Source organism: Podarcis raffonei, chromosome Z, assembly GCF_027172205.1.
Source record: "Podarcis raffonei isolate rPodRaf1 chromosome Z, rPodRaf1.pri, whole genome shotgun sequence".
Classification (NCBI taxonomy): Eukaryota; Metazoa; Chordata; class Lepidosauria; order Squamata; family Lacertidae; genus Podarcis; species Podarcis raffonei.
In genome coordinates, this window is record NC_070621.1 from 3,927,688 (window position 1) to 3,955,625 (window position 27,938).

Sequence of the window (27,938 nt, forward strand, 5' to 3'; positions counted from 1 at the left end):
TCCCCCGGAGCCGCCATCTTGGGGGCGTCATGAAACAAGAGCCGCTGCGAAACTAGGGAGGGGCTACGCAGAAACCTCCGCACGTCGCTCACGGTGCGCGCCGCCCTCGTGAGTCCCTCACGAAATGCAGCCCTCCCGGGAACAAGAGCTGCTGCGAAGCTAGGAAAGGCGCAGAAAAAGGAGAGTTTTGGAGGGATCAAGGGGCAAATGGGGAGAGGAGGCGCAACGCAGAAGACCAGGGAGTAAGGCGGAAAGGGGTGGGTGGTTGCGAGGAGCAGTATTCGGGTAGCTCCTGCTGGCCGCAGAAGGTAATGCGTGTTTCGTTTTGGGATTCTTGACTTAGTTTTTGTTCAAAAAGGGAATAAAGCAAAACTAGCTATGGCTCTGGCGCTGCTGCTGCTGCTACCCAGGAGAAGCCGAAGTTTCCTGCACCTTGCAGGGGACCTGAGAGGAGCCGTTGATCTCTGCATGATCAGAGGCAAGTGCACTTGCAGTTTATCCCTCTATTATTATTATTTGTTAGAATTCTCTACGGCCCTTCATCCGAGGATCACAGGGCGGTTTACAGTGTAAAAACAAAAATGCACACCACAGCAACAAACAATAACAATAATCCCTTCTACAAACAGTTTTAAAAAGATTGTTTAATTGGCCAGATATATGGTTATAGCAGAATATTTTCACCTCGCTCCCAAACCTATGTAACAAAGGCACCAGGTGAATCTCTGGGGAGAGCATTCCACAAACGAAAGGGTTCATTCTCATATTGCCGTTCTCTGGATCTCTTGAGGAGAGTACATTAAGAAGGGCTTCACATGATGATTAGCATTTATATGTGGAAAGACGGTCCTTGAGGTATTGTAGTCCTGAGCCTCTTCCCTTTCCCACTCACCCCCAGCTCATTTCATACATAGCTGTCCCTGTTTTCTGGTCCCTGCTAAGATTACATCCTGCTATGGATTCAGTTACAGATAGGTAGCCATGTTGGTCTGCCATAGTCAAAACAAAAAATTTTTTTCCTTCCAGTAGCACCTTAAAGACCAACTAAGTTAGTTCTTGGTATGAGCTTTCGTGTGCATGCACGAAAGTATCTGAAGGTATCTGAAGAAGTGTGCATGCACACGAAAGCTCATACCAAGAACTAACTTAGTTGGTCTTTAAGGTGCTACTGGAAGGAAAAAATTTTTTTATCCTGCTATGGAGTTAGGGAAGGTCAAGGGAGGGAGGAAACGACTCCACAGGAGGAAAAGGCTGCAGCATTAGGGGCTTTTCAGTTCTGAGAAAAGGCGAGTGAGAGGTGATATGACAGAAGTTTATGAGACTGCTTTAGGTGTAGGGAAAGTGGAAAGTGGAAAACTTCTCCCTCTCGTAACTCCAGAACGAAACTAAATGGAAGATTCAGGACCGGTAAAAAGAAAGCCTTCTTTACATGGCACATAGTTGAACCGTGGAATTTGCTCTCACAGGAGGTGGCAATGGCTAACTTTGATGGCTTTAAGAGGACTGAATTAATTCATGGAGGAAGATAAGGCTATAGATGGCCACCAGCCATCATGGCTATGCTCTAGTGATGCGGTTGGAGACAGGAATGCTTCCGAATACCAGTAGTTGGAAATCACAGGAGGGGAGAGAGCTCTTGTGTTTGAGTCCTGATAGTGGGTTTCTCACTGAGGTATCTGGCTGGCCACTGTGAGGACAGGATGTTGGACTACATGGGCCATTGGCCTGATCCAGCAGGCTCTTCTTATGTGGATGTTGAAGCTGCTGTTGTTTCCTTTTAGATATAATAATAATATAATAATAAATTTTATTTATACCCCTGCCCTCCCCAACCAGCTAATGCCAGGTATAAAAACAATTGATTAAAATACAACTTAAAAACAAGATTAAAGTACAACATTAAAATGCAACCTCATTTCAGTAGAAACTCAAATCAAAAACTTTTTGGGGATGAAAACATCAAAATTTTCACCAAGGCCAACTATACATTGGGGATGACGTTTTGCGGTTGATTGGTTGATTGTGCTAACTTTTGTGCCACTTTTCCACAATGAACTGCGCCCAAAGAGTCTTGCAGCAAATATTCTAAACATCAGTATACCAATATACCAAAATACAGAGCACATCAGTAAAATTCAAAAAAATGACAGAAATTCCAACAATTTGGCAAACAGAGAATAAATTCAATATTACTGTTTGTCCAGTGATCCAGCCACTGCTTGCTAGTAGCCTCTCTGTCTAGGTTAAATTCATCCCTAGAGAGCAGAGCCTATTTTCTCTCTCCCAATGTGTTGAGATAAGATGTCTGCTATTTTCTCTTTTTTTATTTCAGTGTATAAGTAGCTCCTGCATGAATACAGCCTTTTAACTCCAGAAACTGCAATTCAGTCTAATTTACCCAAGCTGCAAGCTCTTCTAACAATCTGTGCTTGCTTTTATCCTCATTTTCTGGTGATACTTGAGGGGTCACACTAGCTTCTTGCCACTAGCATCAGTAAATAGGACAAAGGAAGGTCAGCTGTTCACCTTGCTCATCCTTCTTCCTCCCTGCCTTTGAATGGGCTGTTTTTCCTCAGGTACGGGACGTCTCCTCTGCCATACTGACCAGCCATCAGCCACTGACAGCCCCACAGGAGAAGAAAAGTATTACCCATTATATCCAGGACACATCCCCACCAGTCCTCTGCAGAAAGGCCTGCTGGCAGCTGGCTCAGCGTTCATGGCTCTCTACAATCCCTACCGGCATGGTGAGCTGGGGCCTGTCATTTTGTGCAAGGTGTGCATTTAGTTTTGCTAGCAAGCGAAGTACAGTGGTACCTTGGGTTAAGTACTTAATTCGTTCCGGAGGTCCGTTCTTAACCTGAAACTGTTCTTAACCTGAAGCACCACTTTAGCTAATGGGGCCTTCCGCTGCCGCCATGCTGCCACCACCGCACAATTTCTGTTCTCATCCTGAAGCAAAGTTCTTAACCCGAGGTACTATTTCTGGGTTAGCAGAGTCTGTAACCTGAAGCATATGTAACCTGAAGCGTATGTAACCTGAGGTACCACTGAACACGTATCTTGTGTACTTTCTGGGGTAAACAGGAAGTGCTATCCTCAGTTGACAGGTATACATGGATGAAGAGGGGGGCCCAATAACTAAACAATGTTGAGTGCTCCTGTTCTGGATGCCAGACAGTCATACTTTCCCCCAGGATACTCCATTCCAGTCCCCCTCAATAGCCCCAGTTTTCTGGGTTTCCCCCCACTCCCTCTGGCAGCCCACATTCCATGCCAACTGAGCATTCAGTCATCGTTGAGCGGTTTTTGTGTTGTCGTGGGGTTTTTGTACTTCTGCAAAACCTTAGAATCCCACCCGCTGAGCTGACAGTATTCCAGATGTGGTCACGCCATAGATTTCTTTGAGGGCGTTATGTTATTGACAGTTTTATTTTCAGTTGCTTTCATAATGATCTCCAGCATAGAACTTTGCATTTTTCGCAGCTGCTGCACACTGGGTCAACATCTTCACTGAGCTGGCCATGACAACCTCAAGGTCTCATTCCTGGTCAGTCACTACCAGTTCAGACTGCATGAGCGTCTGTGTGAAATTAAGGGGGTTTTTTTTGCCCCAACATGCATCACTTTACACTTGTTTGCACTGAATTACATTTGCCATTTTACTGCTCATTCACACAGTTTGGAGAGGGCCTTTTGGCGCTCTTTACAATCTCTCCCTGTTTTAACAACCCTGAACAATTTAGCATCATGAGCAGACTTGGCCACCTCACTGCTCACCCCTAACTGCGGAACATATATGATCAAGTTTAAAAGCACGGGTCCCAATACTGATATTTAGGAGACTCCACATTCTACATCTCTTAATTTGGAGAACTGTCTATTTATTCCTGCCCTTTGCTTGCTGCAGCTTAACCAGTTCCTCATCCACAAGAGGATCTCTCCTCTTAATCCTTGACTGCTAAGCTTACACAAGAGTCTTTGGTGAGGTACTTTGGTGAGCTGTCAGCTCCTGGGAACCCTAATGGATTTAAGCAACTTGGGAACAGAGAAATCAACATCTTGCCCAAAAGCCATGTAAGAGCTTTGATGGGCATGGGGTCTGCAAATGCCTCCCTAGCAGTACCAAAAATTTTCTCCAGCACTTGCTGGCTAAACTTCTATTTTATCTCTTATCAAACATAGCTCTTTCTCACAGTCAAACTCTATGCCAACCTGACCCCCCATGCAGTTATTTTGGACGACAACTCCCTTGGCCACGGGTGTCAAACACAAGGCCCGCGGGCCGAATCCGGCCCGCGAGACCTCGTCATGTGGCCCGTGTAGCATTTCCAGGATCGTGGGACGAAACTGGCCAGGCAGCCGCGGCCCCGCTCCCCCGGGGAACGTGCCCCGTCATCCTCCGCTTCTGCCTTGCTCCCTGTGACAGGAATTCCCCAAAGTGCATCAGCACTTGCCCAGCAGCCCCGGCGCCGCCTTGCGCCCGGCGCCCCCGCCATCCTCGGTGCAGGGAGCGAGGGGCGCGCAGGCAGGCGCTGCCCGGTGGAGCGACCGCTCCTTCCGAGCGGCTGGCAGCGTCTGGGCATGACTGGCCTCCCGCCTGGTCCCGCGGCGGATGCAGACGCGGCCGAAGCAGCGCAGGGAAGGAGACGCCCGGCCGCCCAGCCCAGCACGCTCCCGCTCTCTCTCGGCGGCCGGGGAGCGGGGCCAAAGCGGGCCCCCACCCGAGTGGCAGCTGCGTGAGCCAATAGGCGAGCTGGGGGAGAGGGGGAGGCGGGGCTCCGGAGAACAAAGGAGGGAGGGGGCACCCAGGAGAAGGGGGCGGGGCGGGAGGAGCGAGGAGCGCGGTGTGGCGCCCGTGACGCCCCAGTTCCGCCGGGTTAGAAGCCGGCGGCCTACCTCTGCTGGCCGCGGAAGGCAGCCGGGTCTGGGTCGCGCCCCGAGAGCGGCGGGGTCCCGCGCGCAGCCTGCCCTCCAGGCCGGGAAGCGGCTCCTGGGCTCCGCCTGAAGCCACGCAGAGCCCGCAAGGCGCCCTCGGCGCAACTTGGCCAGGGCAAAAGGCGAAGCTCTGGAGGGAAAGGCGGCCGGATTCCCCTCCTGGGCGGGTCCGGTGGTCTCCCGCCTCCTCTGAGGAAGGGTCTCTTCTTCAGCTTTTCTGATCCTTCGTGGCCCCGTTGGGAGAAGCCGAAATAAATAATGGTCATGCCATTAAAATTCTCTCTTTTATAAAAGGGATCCTAATAGAATTGTAGAGTTGGAAGGGATCCCCAGGGCTATCCAGTACTGTACAACCCCTGCAGTGCAGGAATCTCAGCCATAGCATCCATGGCAGACAGACATCCCACTTCTGCTTAAAAACCTCCAAGAAGGGAAAAACCTCCCGAGGGAGACCATTCCCCTGTTGAACAGCCCTTACCAGCAGAAAGTTCTTTCCCGTGTTTAGTCAAAATCTTTATTGTAACGTGAATCCACTGGTTCGAGTCCTACCTTCCCTAATGGAAGAATACAAGCTTGCTCCATTTCCCATGCGAAATGCCCCTTAGACATTTGAAGATGGCTATCATATCTCTTCTCAGTCTCCTGCCTTAGGTTGGTGGATCGGTGGACCTCCCATGGGAACGTAGTCCAGAGGGAGCATGCCTGGACTAGGAACCCTTGACTGAATGCTGAAATCCTCACCACAGGCAGGAAACTCACTGCCATCAACAGAGGAATAGCAGCGCTTACTCCCCATGACCCTACAGTAGCTGCTGCAATAGTATTTTGACAGGCGTGTGACACCCATATCTTTATCCCAACAGAAGTGCATGCTTTTAGTACTTTCAGGTGGGATCTGTCTTGGTGGTGCATCCTGGAGGCTGCTCTTTAAAATGAAGGCTAGGGACCCTGTGAAGATTGAAGCACCCTGCCAGCTGACTATAAAAAAGCTGGCGGAACTGGGGATTATGACCTGGCCTAAGGTGGTGTGAGTGTGTATTCTGTGTCACTCCCCTCTACACTTGAGGTTCTGGAAGTGCAGCTGCGTTCCCAGGTGCCAGAAATGGTGGTACCTCTCTTCTTCGCACTAGAGCACGGGTGTCAAACACAAGGCCCGCGAGAAGTCACAGCTTGAAAAAGACAGTCAGACCTAACGCCAGACATTGATGGACTGACCTCAGGAAAACGATGTCAGCCATCTAGTCAGAAAAGTTAAAAAAAAGTTAATGCCTTGTGTTTGCCATATGTGTAATAAAAAGTGTTCGGCAATATTTGTATGTTTTTTTAAAAAAATACTGTCTGTTACCAAAAATCATTTTTCAATAAATTGTACAATAATTGTACGTTTGACTATCTACTTGCCATTATTCTGACTATGTTTCTGCTTTCAGAGCTAGTTATTACTTACATTATTACAAAAAACAGTAATAATTAAATGCAGTGACAATAATTTATGATAATAAAGAGCGGACACATAGTCCTACAGATACAACCGGCCCTTTGAGGGTGACCAAACTGCTGATGCGGCCCCCGATGATTTTGAGTTTGACACCCCTGCCCTTGGCCATGCTGGCTGGGCCTAATGGGAATTCCAGTCCAAAACATATAGAGAGAATTTGGCTGGCAAAGACTGCTCTGCCAGGTTCTCAGTGAAATTCCTGCCCTTAGCAGTCCATGTGGAATAACAGCCACGACTCCATCGCATACACAGATTTGCCACTATTCCTCTCCTGTTGGCTGGCCAGGAAGGGCTTCATGGGTCCCATTATTGCACACATGCTCACTGAATCTCTTTTAAAAGTGGTGGCTCTTTGAAGGCTGTTGCATTGATGAATGTCATTGCTATACCAAATTCATTCATTTGCTCTGCCAGTTTTCATCCCGGTGAGTTTTGTGACTTGTCCTGAGCTCTGTTCCCGCTAACTCACTGTCTTCCTCTCTTGTTTGGTTCCATTTACAGATATGGTGGCCGTCCTCGGGGAGACAACAGGGTACCTCGCTTTGAGAAACCTCAGGGAGAAGATGAGAAATGACCCAGAGGGATATCGGATCCTACAGTATGTGAATGTGTGTTTGTTTTGGTTTGGTTTTAGTCTGTAGCTGGGAAGAGATTCTGTTGCAGCCGGGCTCGTGGACATGCAACTCTCCTGTTCTTGCGGAACTGCAATTCCCATCAGCTCCATCCAGCATGACTAATGGTTAGGGATGATGGGAATTGGACTCCAGCAAATATTTGGAGGGCCGCAGGCTCTCCACTCCCAAGTTACAGAGATTAGTACTCTTTGGGGACATCTATTCATATTCGAGTTCACATATGAGGATTAGTAACTCGCCTTCAGCATACATTAAGCACACATTTATAACTGGCGATTTTAAGTCTGCAATCCTAAAATACACTCCTCATTTGTAGTGTTTATGCTTTTAAAAAGAGATAGCCTAGTGAGCACTGTGCTCGGTTGCTGCAGAACTGTTGGGGGGGTGGGGAATGGAATTTATTTATTTATTTTCATAGAATTTATATGCCACTTGATTGTAAAAGACAACAACTTCAAAGCTTTTTACAAAAGATAAAACAAGGAAAACAAGGAAAAAAATCACAATCATGCAAAAGTTAAAATACTAAAACCGATTAAAATTACCTGGACTTTGTAAGCCTCCAGATAGGTTAGCAGGGGCCAAAAAGAGTTTAGTGAAGATACCTGCTTGATATCAATAGGCAGGGAGTTCCAAAGTGTAGGTGCTACCACACTAAATGATCAAGTGTCTTTCTAATATCTACTGATTGGTGATAGATTGATAAATGGATGGATAAACAGAGCATTTGAATTCTTACAAATGTGGAGTGGGTATTATGTGGCACCTGTAGTAGTGCCAGTTCTGCCAGTCTAAGAGTTGAGTGGGGTAAGGCGATCTCTCAGATAAGCTGGTTCCAAGTTGTTAAGGGCTTCATATGCTAACAGTAACTGCACACTGGCTTGCGACATCTAGGTTAATAAACGTATTGCCATGAAATGGATTTTGGATTTTTATTTTGTTTTAATGGCTACTTTTACTCCATTTCACACGGCAAACCTGTGCATGCACCTAAGTTGGGAGTCAGTTCCATGGGGCTTTTTGTACTTGTGCAATGGATCCAGCCATTTCACTTTCATTTCACTTTCAGTTTGTATACCCCCTTTCTATATCGCTATGCAAAAGGTGATTTACAGCGATAAAATATACAGCAAAGAACACACGTCTTATAATAATCTGATCCAGTACAGAAAGTAACAATAAAACATTACTTTAAACGCTCAGCCCTGAAGGGTTGCACTCTCAGCTCTTGCCATCGATGTTGGTGGGATTTAGATGCAGTTGGATTGTGCTCAAGCTCAGTATTTCTGAACTACTTGAAGCTGGGAGGATTCCTAACAGAAAGGTATGGCAATTTGCCCTCATTACATGCTTCAGTGCCTTAATAGAACTATAGGGCTGTAAAAAGGTCAGCTAACCCTCTGGATTTCACAGGCTAAGCCAGCCATCGTCCAATTTGCCTTCCTTTGCAGAGAACGGCCTCGGATACGCCTCTCCACATTAGATATCCGTGGACTTCGGGGGCTTCCAGACGGGACCTTTGGCCGAGAGTATGTCCGGTTTTTGGACGATAATGTGAGTATAGTAGTTCTTAAGGCTAGGTTTCCTGTAGAGCAGGGGTTGGGATCCTTTTTGGCTCCATGGTCCTTCTCTGGATCAGCCTCGCAGGCCAAATTTGATGTCAAGTGGTTTAGTGTTCTTTCTGTTTTCAGAAAAGTAATCTTTATTGTTTTATATATGTGTGTGTGTATATGTGTAAATATAATAATTATAATATAATAATATATCATCATTACAAATACAACCAAGCATAGAAAACATAGATAAGAAATCTCCTCTCCCTCCACCCAAAAACACACTCTTTTGATCCTGTGATGTTACATTAAATGTCCTCAGTGTCTTCAGTCTCTGAGTCACTGGGTGCCAATGTCCTAGAACAGGGGTTGGCAAGGTTTACCTTGCCTGGGCCAGTTCACTCCAGCGGAGATCCCTCCGTGGGCTGGATTGCAAGCACATGCGCCCGCCATTTCTGGCGTCTGCACAGACATGATTTTCGGCACCTGCATCTGCACAGGCGCAATTTCCAGCATCTGTGCAGGTGCTATTTCCGGCGCCGCAAAAACAAGTCCCTGCACCACGCTGGTTTAGCGCAGTGCGTGGGAACTCATCAAGCGGGTTGCTCGGTTTGGGGCCGGCTCGTGGGCCAGTTAAATGACCCCCATGGGCCCCTTGTGGTCCATGGTCCTTAGGTTGCCGACCCCTGTCCTAAAATAATACAAATTTGTCAGCATACATGTGTACACATATCTAGAAATACCTCCAAAGGGAGAATGTCAAAGATCATATATTAAAATATCAATGGTTAATCACTAATAATCCAACAGAGCTCTGGCTGGGAGCATCTTTCCAGAGTCTTTCTCCATCGCTCTGCTGCCACCTGCTCCTTGTTAACCAGAGAGGCCAAGGGTCAAACCTGGGACCTTCTGCATGCAAAGTTCTGCCACTGAGCTGCAACCTCTCCCTAGTAGTGGATGCACATGAGCCTACTTTTTCTTTTTTCCTGGTTGGCAGAGAATCTCTCCAGACACCAGGATGCCTCCTAAGTTTGTAGATGATGAAGAATTGGCCTATGTGGTCCAGCGGTATAGAGAGGTCCATGATCTGATGCACACCCTTCTTGGCATGCCCACCAATATGCTCGGTGAGACAAGGCTTCTAATGGCTGAGTTGAATCTGGTCGCCCTGTTTACTACGTCGCTTTTATTTTCCTTTATTTTACAAATTTGGAAACTGTTTCACAACCTAGGGTCATCAAAACGGTGCACAAAAAGATGAAAATAAGATAAGACACATGTTCTAAAAGCAGTTAAAACCATTCCTGCAAAGCTTTTCAACAATCTTACCTACATTTAGCTTCATTGGGTGTACATGACTGGTGTTATTGGGGCCGGATTCTGCCTCCCCACTTTCTCCATGCCTAATGCATAGTTCTGTCATTTCACTTTTACTCGCCTTTTCTCTAAACTGAACAGCCCCAAACACTGCAAGCTTTCTTCATAGGGAAACCGCTCCATCCCCTTGATTGTTTTGGTTTTCCTTTTCTGAACCTCTTCCAATTCCACAGGGTTCTTTTTTGAGGTGAGGTGATTAGAACCGGACACCATATTTCAAATGCAGCTTCACCATAGATTTGTATAAGCGCATTACGATAGCAGCAGTTTTATTTTCAATGATCCCTATCGTGGAAAATGCCTTTTTCACAGCTGCAGCACACTGAGTCAGTGCCTTCATCAAATTACCTGCTACTACCTCAATATCTCGTTCCTAGTCAGTAACTGCCTGTTCATACCCTCATCAGTGTACAGTCAAACCTCAGCTGTCGAACGTAACCCGTTCCAGAAGACCGTTCACCTTCTGAAATGTTCGGCAACCGAGGTGCGGCTTCCGATTGTTTGCAAGAGCTTCTTGTACTCAAGCGGAAGCTGCGTCAGACGTTCGAATTCCAAAGAATGTTCGAAAACTGGAGCACTTCCAGGTTTTCGGCGTTCAGGAACCGAAATGTTCGAAAATGGAGCCATTCAGGAACTATATGTGAAATTAAGATTTTTTTGTCCCAATATGGGTCAGTTATTCACATGGATCTAAGCATTTTCTCACTTGGAACTGTGTGTATGTAAGTTGCTTGGCAATGGTTGTAGCACATTCATTGTACTCTACGGAGTTGGTGAAGTAGAATCTGGGGATCAGCATCTGTGGAGAAAGTGACAGAGAGCAATAGGCAGGAGAGAGGAGCCCCTTCGCTATTTATGCTAATAAGCAAGGTGTTAAATCACTTCCTCCAGTTTCACAAATGGCCTCGTGGTCAGGTGTAATTCCTAAGCAGTTCTGGTCACTGGTTTGGTCACAACATAACCTCTGCCTGCTTTAGTTTATTTTATATTGTGTGTTCTTATCAGTTATAAGAGTTTACAATATTGGGTATCATATCCGCAAGAAGAAGCATTACTTATTATTATTAATTATTAAATTTTATTTATACCCCGCCCTCCCCAGCCAAGATGGGGCTCAGAGCGGCTAACACCGGTATAAAAACAATTGATTAAAATACAACAAAAACAATATTAAAGTACAACGTTAAAATGCAGCCCCATTTCAGTAGGAACTCAAATAAAAAACTTTTTTGGGGATGAAAACGTCAAGTCTTCACCAAGGCCAACTATCCAGACTGGTCCTAAATGGGCCAGAAAAAAGCCAGGGAAGTCCCCAAATAGGAGTTCCATCACAGAAGGAAAAAGGAAAGAGGGAGAGGGAATCAAATTGGCTCCAAGCCAAAGGCCAGGCGGAACAACTCTGTCTTACAGGCCCTGCGGAAAGAAATCAGATCCTGCAGGGCCCTGGTCTCATGAGGCAGAGCGTTCCACCAGGCCGGAGCCAGAGTTGAAAAGGCCCTGGCTCTGGTTGAAGCTAATTACTGCTTGTATCTTGGCAATAAATCAGAGAGTAGCAACACAAATCCACGTGCTCAGAAATGACTCCCGTTCCTGGATTAAGTGTCCCTAGGATTGCTGCCTAAATGGTACATGTGTGAAGCAATATCCGCCACAACCTTCTGGCAACGTTTAAGAAGCACATAGCAGGCACAGGTCGTGCATTAATATGTTCACAGGTTGGGTGGCAGTTGCCTTTCACCTACTTTCAGGATCCAGCCATGTCATGAGTCATTGGGGTGGTTGAGCTAGAGGGAGAGGAGAACTGGAGCAGGGCTAGGAAATGTGGGCTATGGAGGATGGGGGCATTGTGCAATCAACCCTGAGCCATTAAACACAAATGTTCACAAATTACAGGAGGCAGGCCATGAGTCATTCGGAGATTTGCCCTTTTATCTTCTTTACTGTATCAGTAGAAGCCTGACTGAAATTGCAGAAGGGCTTTGAACTCCTTCAAGGCCCCGACGGCACCCTAGCAGTTATTTTAAAATCTCTGGGTGCTTGGACACCTGTCTCTAAAGAACAGGCCACTACCACCAATTTCCCCCCCCCCAAAGAAAAGCCCCCAAAACTTTTTTTTTAAATGGCCTGGCCTTGGTGGGCATCAAGGCACTGTTTTGGGGCACTGCCAGCCAGTGTAGACAGCAATGAGCTAGATGGGTCACGGGTCAGATTCTCATGTTGCCTCCCCTAAGGCAGCTTCCCACATTCCTAAAATGTAATTTTAAAAACATCGTTGTTTTTGCAAAATTCATGAAACCTGCTGCAAACTAATATCTGACCCTTATGGATGCAAAGAAATATCCAAACAGGTCATTGCTGTTTCTGAAATTTCGAAGCCTTAGAATTCAGGAAGACATTTAACTGGTCCAAAGTTGCCTGGGTGTTTCCGTTCACCTATCAGCCAAATGAAATGTAGGCCACGCCATTGGCTTAAAAGCTTTATAGTTAGGTTGTGACAAAGATTTTCTTTTCTTTTATCTCCTGGTGCTTTTTCTCAGGGGAAGTCGTGGTAAAGTGGTTTGAGGCAGTCCAGACTGGCCTGCCCATGTGCATTCTGGGAGCAGCATTTGGCCCACTCCGCCTTAACGCCTGGTATGTTGAGAAGCCTTTAAATGCAACTTCCATGCAAACATTTTGTCCATTGTTAGTTTGCTAAACAGACACAGTGGTACCTTGGTTTACAACCATAATCCGTTCTGGAGGTCCGTTTGTAAACCAAAACAGGTTGTAACCCAAGGCGCACTTTTGCCAATGGGGCTTCATAAAAAAAATTTGTTCGTAATCCAAAAAAAATGGGTTGTGATCCAAAAAAAGGTTACAAACCAAGACAAGCACTTCCAAGTTTGACGTGTTTGTCATCCAAAACGTATGCAAACCAAGACGTATGCAAACCAAGGTACCACTGTAGTGTGGCTGTCAGGCCAGAAAGCCTTGGGCTGTCCTTCAAACATTCGCCTCAGATCAATCAACTCCTTTATGTTTGGAGATTCAGAAAAGGGCAGTGAAAATTACAGGGGGACTTCCTAGTTTGGGAAAAAGTCAACTAAAGAAGGAACCTGAGTCTACTTTGAACTGACACAGGAAGTTCTACCTAAGCAATTTTTAATGTAAGAAGAGCCCTGCTGGGCCTATCTTATCCGGCATCCCATATCCCACAGTGGCCAACCAGGAGCTCTAATGGGAAGCCCCCTAGGGACGTGACGCATTGTTCTCTCCCACCGTTGTTCCCCAGCAGGAGGTATTCAGAGGCATCGTTCCTCAGATCCTCAGTTCACCTGTCACAGCAAGCCAAAGAGGTCCTCCTGCAGATGCCACCGTATCAGGAAGTCTGTTCTGTACAGTATAGTACAGTGGACACCCAGGTTGCAATCGTGAGCCGTGCAGGATGCACGTTCACAACCCGTGTCTGCGCATGCGCGGGATGCGATTCGGCGCTTCTGCGCTTACGCAAAGCGCGATTTAGCTCTTCTGCACATGTGCGACTGCTGAAACCAGGAAGTAACCCGTTCTGGTACTTCCGGGTTTCGGCATACTGCAACCCCCCCCAAAAAAACACAACCTGAAGTGGCTGTAACCTGAGGTATGACTGTAATCAGGTCTTTAGCGTGGCAGCACCTAACCTTCAGAGCACCCTCCCCACCTGGTTATTAGGCAGGTGTCATCTGGCGCCTATCAAGGACCTTAGTTTTTCAACAGAGCCTTTCTGTGGGGAGGCCTTTGCCCCAGGCTGTTTCTGAATTGAATCTCTCTTCCCCCCACCACATGGAATTGTTTGTAGTTGGCTTTTTATGTTGGGTACAGTAGATTCCGGTGTATAAGACGACTTTTTAACCCCAGAAAATCCTCTAAAAAGTCGGGGTTCATCTTATATGCCGGGTATGGGTTCGCTGGGCAGTAGCAGTGGGTGGCAGGCTCCGTTCTGCACCGGGAGGAAGCCGCCCAGCGAAGCCGGCTTAGCATCACTGGGCAGCTTTGCCAGGCAGCTTCCTCCCGGCGCGGAGCCCGCTGCCCACTGCCACTGCCCAGCAAAGCTGCCACGTATTAGGCGACTGGGTGTATAAGTCGACCCCCCAGATTGGCAGCTGCCAATTTGGGGGGTCGTCTTATACGCCCAGTCGCCTAATACGCCGGAATCTATGGTAATTTTTTTTCTGCTTCAAGATATTTTGTGGGAAACAACTCAGGAATGGAATCAAAACAAACCAATAAATAACTTTTGGATTTCTGTCTCCGTCCATCCAGGAAGCTGCGTGTTCTGACCACTGAGCTCATCCCATGGGCTGTTCGGAGTGGAAGTAGCGTCAACTGCATCCTGAATTTCTATTACGAGGAGCGCTGGGAGCAAACCATAGACTCTCTTCGTCACGAAATCGGTATCCTGCCACCTCCGGCAATTTCGGTGTAAATTTCTGCTGGGGAAAATGGGGGAAAAGTCACTGGCAGGCATTGAAGAAGCAGTAGATGAAGTAGATTTAGGGTCTCAGAAGTTAAACCACAGCTTGCCTTGGATCAGCTGAGCAGCCACGGTTTGGCCAAGCAAAAAGTTTATTAATTCAGTTGGCAGCATGTTCTGCATTTTCCCTGCCACTCCAACCAGATGATTTAAAATGGTAAGACAGTGTTTTAAAACACAAAGCCTCTTCAGTCATTTAAACAGCAGTGAAAACACTGGGAGGAAGGAAATTTGAAGCCCTGAAAACTCCGGCAGAGAAGAGGCCTGAAACGCTAAATGGTGGATTGTACATAAATGCACAGCAGCCCAGCAAGGCGGATTCTTGGCATATTCCCATTTGATAGACCAGGGCTGGGATATTTGCTGCCTGTAGTCCTGATTAGGCCCATCTTCCTGACACCTGAGGTCAGTAAGGTGCAGTAAGGGTGGGGCATACTAAGAGCATGTTTCAGCTCATCTGTAATGCCTGCAAAGCCCCTTTCCCAGTGCAGTGCCAGATAGTGCTTTGAGAGGGGCCTCTAAAGACTGGTTGTTTTATCATCTGCAGGGGTCTTCAGAAGCCCCATTCAAAGCACTGAGTAAAATAGTGTTCTGAAAGGGGCTTCAAAAGGCCCCTGTGTGCCGAACGCTCACAGTTGACCAGTGGACTAGGCACGTACCCCCACTCCTGTCACAGGCAGAACTGAGGCTGGGTGAATTTAAAGCAGCAGTGGAGAACCTTTTGCAGGCCAAAGGTCTCTTAGTCATGGGCAACCTGTTCCAGTGGTAGGCGACGCCAGAGGCAAGTGGGCGGATCGATGGATGTGACCGCTGCAAGATACTCTGCATTCCAGCCTCACATGTCTCCACCCAGGCAAGCAGGAGAGATTAGTTAACACAGTTCCAGGACACATTTCAGTCAGGTAAAAACATGAAAGGTCATTTCAGGGCAGGGCTGGTGAGGTGCAGCCTAGGGGGTGGGGGCCAGTGGTATCACATTATGCTCCTTTGTCTAAGATTCTCCACCCCTTGAGCTAAGGCTACAGGGTCAATTCTGGACGATGAGGGCTTTAAACCAGGGTGGCATCAAGATCCAGATATTTACTCCCACTGGACCTCTAGCTCTACATCAGTGGGGCTTGTTGCTGCAGTGAATACAGCTGAAACTACAGATATTTGCAAATCATCCAACCATCTATTGTTTGCCTACTCCTGGGCTACCAGGGTGGTTGATCTCTCTCTACAAACCGCCTTTGGGTGAAAGGAATGAAGAATGCTGCGCATGACTTTGTCTCCACCAAGGACAGAGGCACAAGGCCAAGTCCAGTTCTTAGCAGCACAGTTTAAGAAGGATCTTGACAAGCTGGAACACATGTAGAGGAAGGTGACCAAGATGGTCAAGAGTCTGGAAACCAAGCCATATATCACAGGGGGGCCCAAACTTTTTTCAAAGAGGGCCAGTGAGGGCCGACCAAAGCTGCTGAGCTTTTTTTAGAATTGAAGCTGTTGAGCTTTTTTTATGATTTTACCCCAAAGTTATTGAGCTTTTTAAAGGATTGAACTTCTTGAGCTTTTTTTTGGGGGGGGGATTTAACCCCAATAAATAAACTGCCACAAGGGCCAAATAAAACCAGCCAAGGGGCCAAATTAGGCCCCCATATTGGACTTTGGGCATGCTCGCCATATGAGGAACGGTTGAAGGAGTTGAGTACATTTAGCCTGGAAAAGAGGAGACTGAGAGGAGATGCAATAACCATCTTCAAATATCTCAAGGGCCGCTACATGGAAGATGGAGCAAGCTTATTTTCTCCTGCTGTGGAGGCTAGAACCCAAGCCGCTGGATTCAAGTTACAAGAAAGAAGATTCCAACTTAACATTAGAAAGAACTTTATGATGGCAAGAGCTGTTTGACAGTGGAATGGTCTCCCTCAGGAGGTAGTGGACTCTCCTTCCTTGGAGGTTTTTGAGCAGAGTTGGCCATCTGTCCAGGATGCTTCAGTTGAGTTTCCTGCATTGCAGGGGGTTGGGCTGGATGACCCTTGGAGTCACCTTCCAACTCTACAGTTGGGACTGAGATAACTGCCCATCACAGCTGGAAAGAGACTCATATCTGTAAGTTCCTTAATAAATCGCCAGTGCATACAATATGCTTAATGTGATCAGTTGTCTTTTTGTGTCAGGGCTGCTGGATATGTGTGCAGCTGGACTGTGTGGTGAAGCTTTGAACTGCAGGTAGCAGCATATCATGGAAGTATCTTCAGACCCTTGCCTGACTGGCCACACACATTGGCCAATGGATTGTGTTAGACAGGAAGGACTTCTTATTCCAGCTGGGTTTTGCTTGCAGTACAAGAGTATTCCTGCATCCTTGACTGCTATGGCTTCCCAGTTTAACCTTGGACCATGCCCCTTGACTATATCTTTTGGTTCTTCTTTGGTGCTGGCTGCCAGTTTCTTCCTGACTACTGGCTCAGCCTAGACTGCAGCGCAAAACCCAACCCTGACATATGTTGATTAATTGCATTTGTAACCAACCTTTCCTCCACATTTTATCCTCTCAACAACCCTGTGAGGAAGGCTTGGCTGAGAGTATGACTGGCCCAAAGTCACACGGTGAGCTTTGTGCCCGAGTAGGGATTAGAACCTTGGGCTCCTAGGTCCTAGTTCAAAACTCTAACCATTAAGCAACACTACTCCGGAGGCTATCAGTAGTTTTAATCAGTATGGCTGTATTCTTCCTCCACTGTTGATGGCAATAATAATAATAATAATAATAATAATAATAATAATAATAATAATAATTATTATTATTATTATTATTATTATTATTATTTATTATTTATACCCCGCCCATCTGGCTGAGTTTCCCCAGCCACTCTGGGCGGCTCCCAATCAGTGTTAAAAACAGTACAGCGTTACATATTAAAAAGTTCCCTGAACAGGGCTGCCTTAAGATGTCTTCTGAATGTCAAGTAATTATTTATCTCTTTGACATCTGATGGGAGGGCATTCCACAGGGCGGGCGCCACTACCGAGAAGGCCCTCTGTCTGGTTCCCTGTAGCCTCACTTCTTGCAATGAGGGAACCGCCAGAAGGCCCTCGGCACTGGATCTCAGTGTCCGGGCTGAACGATGGTGGTGGAGACGCTCCTTCAGGTATACAGGACCGAGGCCGTTTAAATACCAGTTGCTGGGAATTGCATATTGGGGAGAGTGCTGTTGCAGCCAGGTTTACTATGGAGGACTCCCTGGTCCTGAATGGGGTAGCCATGCCCCTGAAGGACCAGGTGTGCAGCCTGGGAGTCATTTTGGACTCACAGCTGTCCATGGAGGCGCAGGTCAGTTCTGTGTCCAGGGCTCCATCTGGTACGCAGGCTGAGACCCTACCCGCCTGCAGCTGTCTCGCCAGAGTGGTGCATGCTCTGGTTATCTCCCGCTTGGACTACTGCCATGCGCTCTATGTGGGGCTACCTTTGAAGATGACCCAGAAACTACAACTAATCCAGAATACAAAAGGTAGATTGGTGACTGGGAGTGGCTGCCGAGACCACATAACACTGGTCCTGAAAGACCTACATTGGCTCCCATTATGTTTCCGAGCTCAATTCAAAGTGTGGGGACTGACTTTTAAAGCTCTAAACAGCTGCAGCCCTGTATACCTTGCCCAATTGTGACCCCAAAAGTGCTGGTACTCAGAGGCATGCTGCCTCCAAGGGAGGTCTTACACAGGTCTCATGGCAAGTAGCCATTGATAGCCTTACGCAGCATTAATTTGTCCTTTAAAGCCATCCAAGCTGGTGGCAAATACGAAGATGTAGACCGAAGAGTAACTGAGGTGAGAATGTACTGCATTTTAAAAACCAGGCCTTGAAATACAATGTGCTTCTTTCTGTCCTGCAAGTGGGTGGGGATGTTCACCGGCATATGTCTCACAGTCCAGAAATGTGGTGTTGGCAACAAATTAAACGATTAAACTCTATCCCAGATCTCCTTAAATACTGGCCTGGTTGGTTTCCCTTTCCATTACAGGTGTTAATTAGCATTGCAAAATTGGGGTGATTATATTATCTCCCAAGTACTGCAGTTGCCAGTATGCTTATTGGAAGTCTCATCTGGGGCTTCGGCTTTTGCCGTTTTATTGCTCCTTGTACCCATTCCCAACACCACCTTCTCTAAACCTGTACATCCTTACCTCTCCACTGAGGATAAGTTGGCATCTTGCTGCTGATATAGGACTCTTAAGGCTACAGCAGATCTGTGAAGTCTTTTGAGGGTTTTGTCTTAGCAGACAGGGCGAATGGGTCATTGTGATATCACAAACAGGGCTTGGGGGGAAAAGGTGCTGATGTTGTTTAATTACATATTAAACGGAGGGTGGGAGAGAACTCTGACTGGATTTCTGGTGCCAGTGTCTTAATCGATGTTGCAATAAATTAAAATTGCAGGCATGAGGAGCACTGATTCTGCAATTAATACCTACCTGGAATCAGCCACCTGTCTGGGAGTGAAACATAGCAGTACGGTTTTGCAACAGCACCTTGTAATGACTTCAAAGACTTAACATGCCACAAGTCAGGTGAATGAACTGTAGTTGTTGGTAAATGCTGCGAGGCCAGGCAATATGTTCAATTTGGGTTTGTGGGACTGAGTTGTCCGGGAAAACTGATCTGTCAAAGTAGAATAATCTTTCAGTGCAGGGATAGAGACCCTGTGGCCTGCCAGATGTTGCTGGACCCGCAGCTCCATCAGCCCCAGCCAGTTGTGGTCCAGCAACACATGACAGGCTGCAGGTTCTCTGCTCCTCTTATAAGGCGCCCTAAGCTATCAGATTTCCTTAAATACTGCTATCGCCCAGAGTGGCTGGGGTAACCCAGTCAGATGAGTGGCATGTGTATGTGGTTGTTGTCATTATCAAAGCATCATTGTGCACTGTGTCTGCCCATAGGCAGATACAAACGTCTACAACGTTTGTAACCACCTTCTTTTTTTTAAGCAAGTTTGCCAAATCCAAAGTGTGACATGTATTGTTACTCATGCACCCTTCTGGATATAGGTAGGCACTTGGTGTTCCAGATGAGATGGATTGGTGCCATGCGCCAGGTTTTTGTATTTTAAAAAACCCCTCTTTCTGGTGTTCTTTCTTAAGAGTATTTCAAAATACTCTTTGGGAGCAAATAGCAGGCAGGGGAGTGATTTTCAGCATATAACTTGCATAGGGCCCCAATCTGGAAAGAGAGCACATTGCAGCTTAGGTGCCTACACCTGCCTTTTCTCCTAAGTAAGCATGTCCAGATTAAGCACACTTTTTTAAAAAGGACGCCATGCCAGGGTCAGGCCTCACTGCATCCCTAGAAGGGCACATGGTCAAGCTGACCGATCCTTAGGGACAGAAGATGCTGCCTTATACCAAGTTATCATAGCATCAGTCCAGGACCCACAGTGAGACTGCTAAAAACTGAGACTGAGGCCCACCCCACTGGCCTTGCAATGTGGGTACAGGGGGCAGAACCAGCTTCAAAATGGAGGCAGAATTTGGCATATTCATCTGACAGTCACTGGCACCTAATCCTGTATCTGACCTGTATTTGGAAATGGCTTAATTCTTTGCCACATCACTTTCCTTGAAGCATGGTGTTCCATAAGAAGAAGAGAAGAGTTTGGATTTGATATCCCGCCTTTCACTCCCTTTAAGGAGTCTCAAAGCGGCTAACATTCTCCTTTCCCTTCCTCCCCCACAACAAACACTCTGTGAGGTGAGTGGGGCTGAGAGACTTCAGAGAAGTGTGACTGGCCCAAGGTCACCCAGCAGCTGCATGTGGAGGAGCGGAGACTCGAACCCAGTTCCCCAGATTACAAGACTACCGCTCTTAACCACTACACCAAACTGGCTCTCCTCAGCTTCCCTCAGGTTAAGTTCTCTGGAGGTGTTGTGACCCATCCTCCCTGTTTTAGGCACTCTTTGCTGAGCCAAAGGCACTAAACAGAGAAGAAGGTTTGTTTCATATTCTTCTTTCCGGCCTCCATGTGTCTGCCCAATGTTGTTAACACATCTGCTGTAATTTCTTCTCCCATTCTCCTTTCACATTCCTGTACCATACCATACAGGTGAAACTCGAAAAATTAGAATATCGTGGAAAAGTTCCTTTATTTCAGTAATTCAACTTAAAAGGTGAAACTAATATAGGAGATCAACTCATGACATGCAAAGCGAGATATGTCAAGCCTTTCTTTGTTATCATTGCGATGATCATGGCATACAGCTGATGAAGACCCCAAATTAACAATCTCAGAAAATTAGAATATTCAGTGAAATCAGCAAAACAAGGATTGCAAATGGAGCAAGATTGGACCTCTGAGAAGTAGAAGCAGATATTGCTTTGCATGTCATGAGTCGATCTCATATATTAGTTTTACCTTTCAAGTTGAATTCCTGAAATAAATGAACTTTTCCACGATATTCTCATTTTTCGAGTTTCACCTGTATTCCCACCCACCCCTTGCCAAACCACCATTTCCTCCCCGCCCACCTGCTTGTTCATTTTACATTTGCTTTTTTTTTATTCTATAACAGATTCCCTCTTTTCCCCATGAGTGGGGAAAGTGGCTGGTAGCAGTTCTCCAGGATTTCAGGCAGGGCATTACTCCAGCCCCACTTGGAGATGCCATTGAGAGATTGATCTTGGGACCTTCTGCATGCAAAGCAGCTGTTCTGTCCCTGAGCCGTGACCTTCCCCCTTCTGAACAAGTTGCTTCAGTCTGCCTGCCTGCCTGCCTTGCTTGACTCGCCTGGCAACTTTTCCTCCTCTCCATCCTTTCCCAGGCAGCTGACTCCCTTTCTTTCTACACCCACATCGCCAACCAGGATTAAAAGCCACACTGTGGTAAACAAAGGCAGATGTTAACTTCCCTTTCTGCCTTCATAGGATTGGCCTGGAACAGCTCCTTTCACAGAGCTGCAGGCTTGTGGGGAATTTGTCAGAATAGGTTTTCATTTTATGCAGGCATGAGGGGGACATGGAAGCAGTCACACAGCATGACAGTGTTATTTCCACAGTAACTGGTGCCTTCTCTCAGATACCAGGGTAGTTCTAGTGTTTACTTTATGATGGTCCTATTCTGTGCTAGCCGCCTGACACACAACTCTGCATAGAATTTAAGATGGTGGGTGGCTGGCGTTTCACAAGTGCTGTGGCCAGCTACTCTACAAGCAGCTTTTTAAATACTAAATAAATAAAGAAGGGGGCAGGAGATCTGGACCACCAGCTGATGCCCCCCCCAGACTCTGCTTCATAATTTTAAGCCTTTCCATGTTTGTTTACTTGCTTGCTTTGTTCATCATTATAACAAATTATTTATTTGTTTATTTGTACTTAACACTCAAACACAGCATTTGCCTAGTTTCCTTCTAAAATGTGGCATGCAACATCCATTTTCCTTTTCTGGAGAAGGGGCGGCAAAGATTATGCACGATTGAAAATGAGAAATTTCTACACAATATTGTGCCTATGGGCAGCATGGTCCTCGGGGGCCCCCAATAAAATATTTGAGGGGGTCAGGACCCCCAAAAGTTCATGGGCATTGCCATTCAAATAGTGTGTGTGTGCTGCACCATGTGATCGATTATGTGGGGTGGGGCTTACTTGGGCCCCCCAATATTTTATTCAAGTTAGCACCCCTGCACCTGCCTCAACTCTGCCACTCCCCATTTTAATTTTAAGTAAGAGTATTGGCAGCTTTCACTTTTGATTGGTTGTGGGTTGCCTGCATTGTTTGTCTCTGTTTTATTTGTCTAGCATAGAAACCATGTACTTGTTTTGCCTGTTTTCGGTGCATTCTGAGCATCGCTAGCTTTTCTCTTGTTAAATGGGGAGCTTGTGATGGCCACAATAGTTTCTTAGCTTTCCAGATGTGTCCCCTGGGCCCCAAAGGGTTGGGGGCCACTGGCATGTTACTTCTGTAGTAAGCTGGTTTATGCAGATGGAATGGTGAGTACAAATCCTCTATTAAACAAACAAACAAACAAACATCTCATTTAAAGACTTAAGTCCCCCCCCTCTTTTTTAAAAAAGGTATGACCAATAATAATAATAATAATAATAATAATAATAATAATAATAATTTATTATTTGTACCCCACCCATCTGGCTGGGTTTCCCCAGCCACTCTGGGCAGCTTCCAACAAAGACCAAAAATACACTAAAATGTCACACATTAAAAACTTCCCTGAACAAGGCTGCCTTCAGATGTCTTCTGAATGTCAGGTAGTTGTTCTTCTCTTTGACATCTGATGGGAGGGCGTTCCACAGGGTGGGTGCCACTACCAAGAAGGCCCTCTGCCTGGTTCCCTGTAGCTTGGCTTCTCACAACCACCAGAAGGCCCTCGGCACTGGACCTCAGCGTCCGGGCAGAACGATGTGGGTGGAGACGCTCCTTCAGGTATACTGGGCCGACGTGAAGTCAGATTTGCTTGCTTAAGCTGCCCCAGAAAGGGCAAAAAGGCTTTTGGTGTACAGTAAGAATGACATAATATAATAATTTATATACTACTTAATTCTAAGGTAGATTTCTAAGCAAAATATGAAAACCAGTGCACAGATATTAAAATATAAATATTCCTAATTAAAATACAGAGTAAATGATCCCATTGAAACATAAACAAGCATAAGAAAATATACAGTAAAGCAATCTCATTAGAACAACACAGCAATTAATGAAATGTTTCCCAGTTAGTCACATCTACCTCTTGTAAGCAACAATAAAGCAATCAAGCAGGATTTAGATACTAAAAAGATACTGTCAAAGAACACTAAATTATAATATTTGCAAATAAATGAATGACCGCACAGAAATAGGTTTATGACTGCTTAGTTAAAGTTTTGGCTTCTGGCTTCCTCAGCAAACATTACTAATCCCAGCTGTGAAACAGAAGGGGAATTATTCAAGTAAACTGTACTAAGCCTATCTCAACTCCCTTGCTAAACTGAGCTTGTCTTTTTACAAGGACCATGTGTCGTCTTTCAGTCCTTAGACTTTAGAATTCCCAGCCTAATTAACATCGGGCAGGCACTGTTGCTATACTGTTTTCAACGTGTTTCCCCCTACCTATTAGTTCTGTCCCCACACTTTCTTCTCCCTAAACCCAGAGATTCCCTATGCAGTCAGTACAACTCTCCTATTTGGATTTTCAGAGCATAGGGAATCTCAAGATCCACATTAAGCCCAGGTATAGACTGGCCCAGTATGGAAGAGCCATTAATGAGCATTCATCCTTATTTGCTTGCAGGGAGTTTAGATGATGTTGCAGCAAAGGAAGTGTCATCCTGAAATTTTGGGTACATTTACTCTATCACTATCCCTACTGCAATAAGTCTGGATCCCATGGGTGTAGCCAAGGAGGGTGGGGGTGGGGCACCTGTTCCCCCCATAAATCAAGTAAATAAATAAAAATACTTAACTGACCAAATGCATCACAGATAACTTGGTTCTTCCCCCACTAACATAAAGCCTCCCCCCCCCAATAAAGTCAAGTTACACCCACGCTGGATTTTTTTATGTGTAGTGGGTTTGATGCCCAAGACCTCCCAGTTGACTAACTGCACAACCTGAATTTGCAGCTGTGTGTTTGAATCCCACCCCAAAATAGTGACGGTCTGGAAGTGCCCCATTTCTACTCAGAAGTCCATGAGATTTCAATCAGGCTTACTCCCAGGTAAATGGGGTTAGGGATTGCAGCCTTAATCTGTCAGTTAATAAAGATACTCATCCTAATTTACAGGTGAAACTTTAGGGCTCTACCATATGTCCTGTTCATCAAGCACTCATTCCGATTTGTTTGAGGGGAAGTTATCCAACTACTTCACCTAAGCATGTGTGGAGCCTGTGGCACCGTGGGTTAATGCTTCTGGCTCTTATGCAGAAGGTTGGTGGTTCGAGCACACCCAGGGATAACTGTGAGCAGGATGCTTTGCAGGATATTTGACCAGATGACGTTCAGGGTCCCTTCCAACTCTGCAATTCAGCAACCATGACTTTCCTTACTGAAAATAAATAAAATAAAAAAATCCATGGTGCTGTTTGTTGGAGGTGGGGGCAGTGAGTTTGCTGCACAAGAGCACCAAATCCACTTTAGGGGCTGCATGCCCATCCACAAAATTGTGACACTTGCAAGCCTCTACTCGGAGGTAAGCCCCATCGAGTTCTTAGTTTAAGCACACATGCAGGTTTCAATTTGAGTCTCCAGCTACGACTGATGCGAAATATTGGCATGTTGTTAAAAAAAAAAAAGGTATAATAAAATGAATAAATGGATTTTTAAAAATATTTTAACAAAACTTTTATGTAGTCAACTTTGTCCCTCAGAGGAGCTGGTCGTGTTATTTGTTTATTTTTACTTCTTTTAAAGTTTTGAGTTGAAGGAAGCACAGCAAAACGCGACTCTGGTGGGACTCGAACCCACAACCTTTGAATGACTTCACCCAGTCATTAGTCTAGAAGTCCAATGCGCTATCCATTGCGCCACAGAGCCTGCTAGATAGCGAGGGATGATCCTGCCCGTCCTCTTTTTGCCCTCCCTCCCTCCACCAGTTGCGGCTCGGCTGAGCTCTTGATCTGATTACGGAGCCGTACTTTTTCCTGTCGCCAGTTGTCCCTTTGCAAAGGCGTCTTAAGGCCACCGACTCTGCAAGGCGCGCGCGGGGACACCGCGAGCCTCTTCGCTTCTCCTTTGAAACTTCTTTTGCAAACTCCCAGCTCTCGCTTTGCTGTCTGAAGCTTTTTCTCAAAAAATAAAATAAATATGGGAAACTGCTTGAGATCGTTTTAACGTGCGGTGGGAGGGCCATTGTAATAGGACTAGGGTCTGGGACAGGAGGAAACCGAGCTAGGTAGTGGGAGAGAGAGAGAGAAGGAAAAAGCAGTGCAAGAGTAAAGAAAGGAGTAAAGTCAAAGCACACAGCCCTTCCCCACGCACGTGCAAGGCTGCGGAGCGCAAGAAAGACTACAAATCCCGAGGTGCATTGCGGCAGAGCGGTGCTCTCTCTCGCCCCCTGCAGGACCCCCTTTTGCCAGAGCGCCTGCAGCATCAGTGACTAGCTGCTGTTGCTGCCGTTTGGGTTCTTCCTTTTCTCCTCCCGCTTGCAATTCTCATGCGGGAGGGAGGGCAGTGCAGGTGGAAAAGGGAGGAGGAAGGAAGTGCCAAAGCCAGGAGGAGCCGCAGCCGCTGGGCTGATCAGGAGAGCCTTTGCAAGAGGAGGAGGAGGAGGAGGAGGAGGCAGGAGAAGACAAGATCCTGCCCTTCTGACAGCTGCTGAACCAGCTGTTACTGCTGGACCCGCATCCTCTGCCCCGCGAGGAGGATGCGGTGTTGTGACACTCAGTAGCCACAGAGCTCCGTAGGAAAGCAGAGAGAGGTGGGTTGCTGCTGTGTCAGTGTCTATAGCGCTGCAGCATCACAGAGCGCTACATCGGGGGCGGGGGCTGGAAAGAGAAGGGAGCCTTTTGTCAGGGGGTACGTCCCAGGATGCTGCTGCTCATTCTAAAGCGGGTGGATACAGACCCCCGCAACTTGTGTGTGTGTGTTAAGGAAAGGGGGCTATTGTGCAAAGATGCCTATAAAAAAAGCTGCATCTCCCCCCACTTTCTGTTTGGGGGGTGGGTGTAGAAGCGGGACTATTGACCTTATTTTCTCCTTTGTGTGTGCGTAATAATATATAATATCCTTCGTTTCCTAGCTGTCAGGCCCCAGCTATGCTTTCGTTTGGTCTAATGCTGCGGACGCCCTAATTCAGCCTTCAGTCTTACCTCCATTTACCTGTGAGCAAGCGCCATTAGATTCAACGGGTCTTGCTTCTGAGTAGACCTTGCTAGGAGTGCATTCTTCACAGCCTCATCTTGGGTCTGGTCTATGTCTAACGAGGCTTATAATAGCAGGCTTGCCTATTATCGTTGCTCCCTTTCTTTCTTTCCCATTATTTTTCGTAATAGCATCAGTGGGTTGCTGTGAAGCTGGGAGGACTTTAAGCTTAGCTCCTCCTGGGTGAAGCTAGTACTCTATTATTCCTTTGCAGATAATGAGAGAGGAGTAAAATGGAGTAGAGGGGTGAGGGAGCTACCATTTGGGATGTTTAATTGTATGTTGGTTTGATATCACTGAAAAGGACTTCTCAGAATTTAAGGCTCATATTTCAGGAATGAGTGTGGTGGGTATTTTTAAGTCCATTCTTAGGAGCTGGTGTTTTAATGTTTCTTTGGGTGGTGGGGAAAGTAAGGCTGACTCTAAACATAAGATGAATAGATAATACTAAGGCTTTGTCGTCGTCTTCTTCTTCTAAAAAAGATAATTTGATATGTGTGAGAATCCTCCCCCATCCCAGAGTTCCCTGCTGCAATCACCTGTTTTCTCAAGCAACCAAGGCAGCATGTGTGTAATATTTCTTATTGAAAGGGGTGGGGGATAAATTGCAGTTTTGCTTTGCTAACCTGCAGAGAGTTCCTCCAGGATACTATGGGATTCACTCTCCGCAGCATGATCACAAAACCTGCCAGAAATTGAAAGCCCAACAATTTCACTGAGTGCGTCGTGTGTGCTTCTCCTGTGGCACAGAAATTACCTTAAAGAGATCAGGACATTGCCTCATTCAGACCTAGGTCTGGGGGTGGGTGAAGATTTTGAGGAGGCCCCTCCACATTCCTGACCCTGTTCTGATCTCTGAGGCCCAGATCTTCTACTCACCTGGCCTCCAGGTAAATGCTTTTTGAGCATTAAGGTGCCTTTTAAGCATCACCACACCTTTCCAAGCATAAGGTGTCCTTTTCACTCCAGTGTGTGTGTGTGTGTGTGTGTGTGTATATATATATATAGATGTAAAGGGCAGCCATAAGGAAATCACTGGTTGCTGGTGGACTGGGAAAGATAAGTGTATCTGTGTCGTTGTTGTTATTTTCAAAGCCGTGTACACTGATACCTTGGTACTCAAACGCCTTGGTTCCCAAATGCGGAAAACCCAGAAGTAATTTTTGAATGTTTTTCAGAAGCCGAACGTCTGATGCGGCTGTCAGTTATTGTTTCTGGGGTACCTGCACCAATCAGAAGCTGCACCTTGGTTTTCGAACATTTCGGAAGTCAAACTAACTTCTGGAACAGATTAAGTTTGGTGCTTTTGTTTTTGCTATTTGTTTTTGTTTTTGAGGCTTTTTCGGTTAATTTGTTTTTATGACTGTGTGGAACCCAGTTCAGCTACTGATTGATTGATTGTGTGACTGCAGAAATGCATAAAAGCCCCCCCCCCCAATCCAAACAATGACTATCATCAGTGTAGGTAAGAATTATTATTGTTATTTTAATTTTTATCATCTACAATACTGTCTTATTTATTTTATTGTACAGTACATTGATTATTGCTTTCATTTTATGGATCAATGGTCTTGTTAGATAGCAAAATTAATGTTAAATTGCTGTTTTAGGGGTTG

General features: G+C 46.2%; 2 protein-coding genes and 1 non-coding gene across 6 annotated transcripts in view; 2 read left to right on the forward strand and 1 right to left on the reverse strand.

The window, feature by feature from the left end:
* Positions 1–37: 37 nt before the first annotated feature.
* Positions 38–16,617, forward strand: COQ4 (coenzyme Q4). Its single transcript, XM_053373560.1, has 7 exons — positions 38–478; positions 2,577–2,747; positions 6,938–7,034; positions 8,523–8,625; positions 9,622–9,751; positions 12,539–12,632; positions 14,283–16,617. The coding sequence occupies exons 1-7, from the start codon at positions 379–381 to the stop codon at positions 14,443–14,445; spliced, it is 858 nt and encodes a 285-aa protein (XP_053229535.1). The 5' UTR covers positions 38–378; the 3' UTR covers positions 14,446–16,617.
* Positions 16,618–24,902: 8,285 nt separating this feature from the next.
* Positions 24,903–24,996, reverse strand: TRNAR-UCU (transfer RNA arginine (anticodon UCU)). Its single transcript has 2 exons — positions 24,960–24,996; positions 24,903–24,938 (listed from the first exon to the last, which is right to left on the reverse strand). It is a non-coding gene; the product is annotated as a tRNA-Arg (tRNA).
* Positions 24,997–25,548: 552 nt separating this feature from the next.
* SLC27A4 (solute carrier family 27 member 4) overlaps positions 25,549–27,938 on the forward strand; it is a 105,592-nt gene continuing 103,202 nt past the window's right edge. For all 4 annotated transcript variants that reach the window (XR_008328666.1, XM_053374926.1, XM_053374928.1 and 1 more), the window contains exon 1: positions 25,549–25,879. The gene's annotated coding sequence lies outside the window, so the exon portion shown is untranslated. The remainder of the gene's footprint in view (positions 25,880–27,938) is intronic.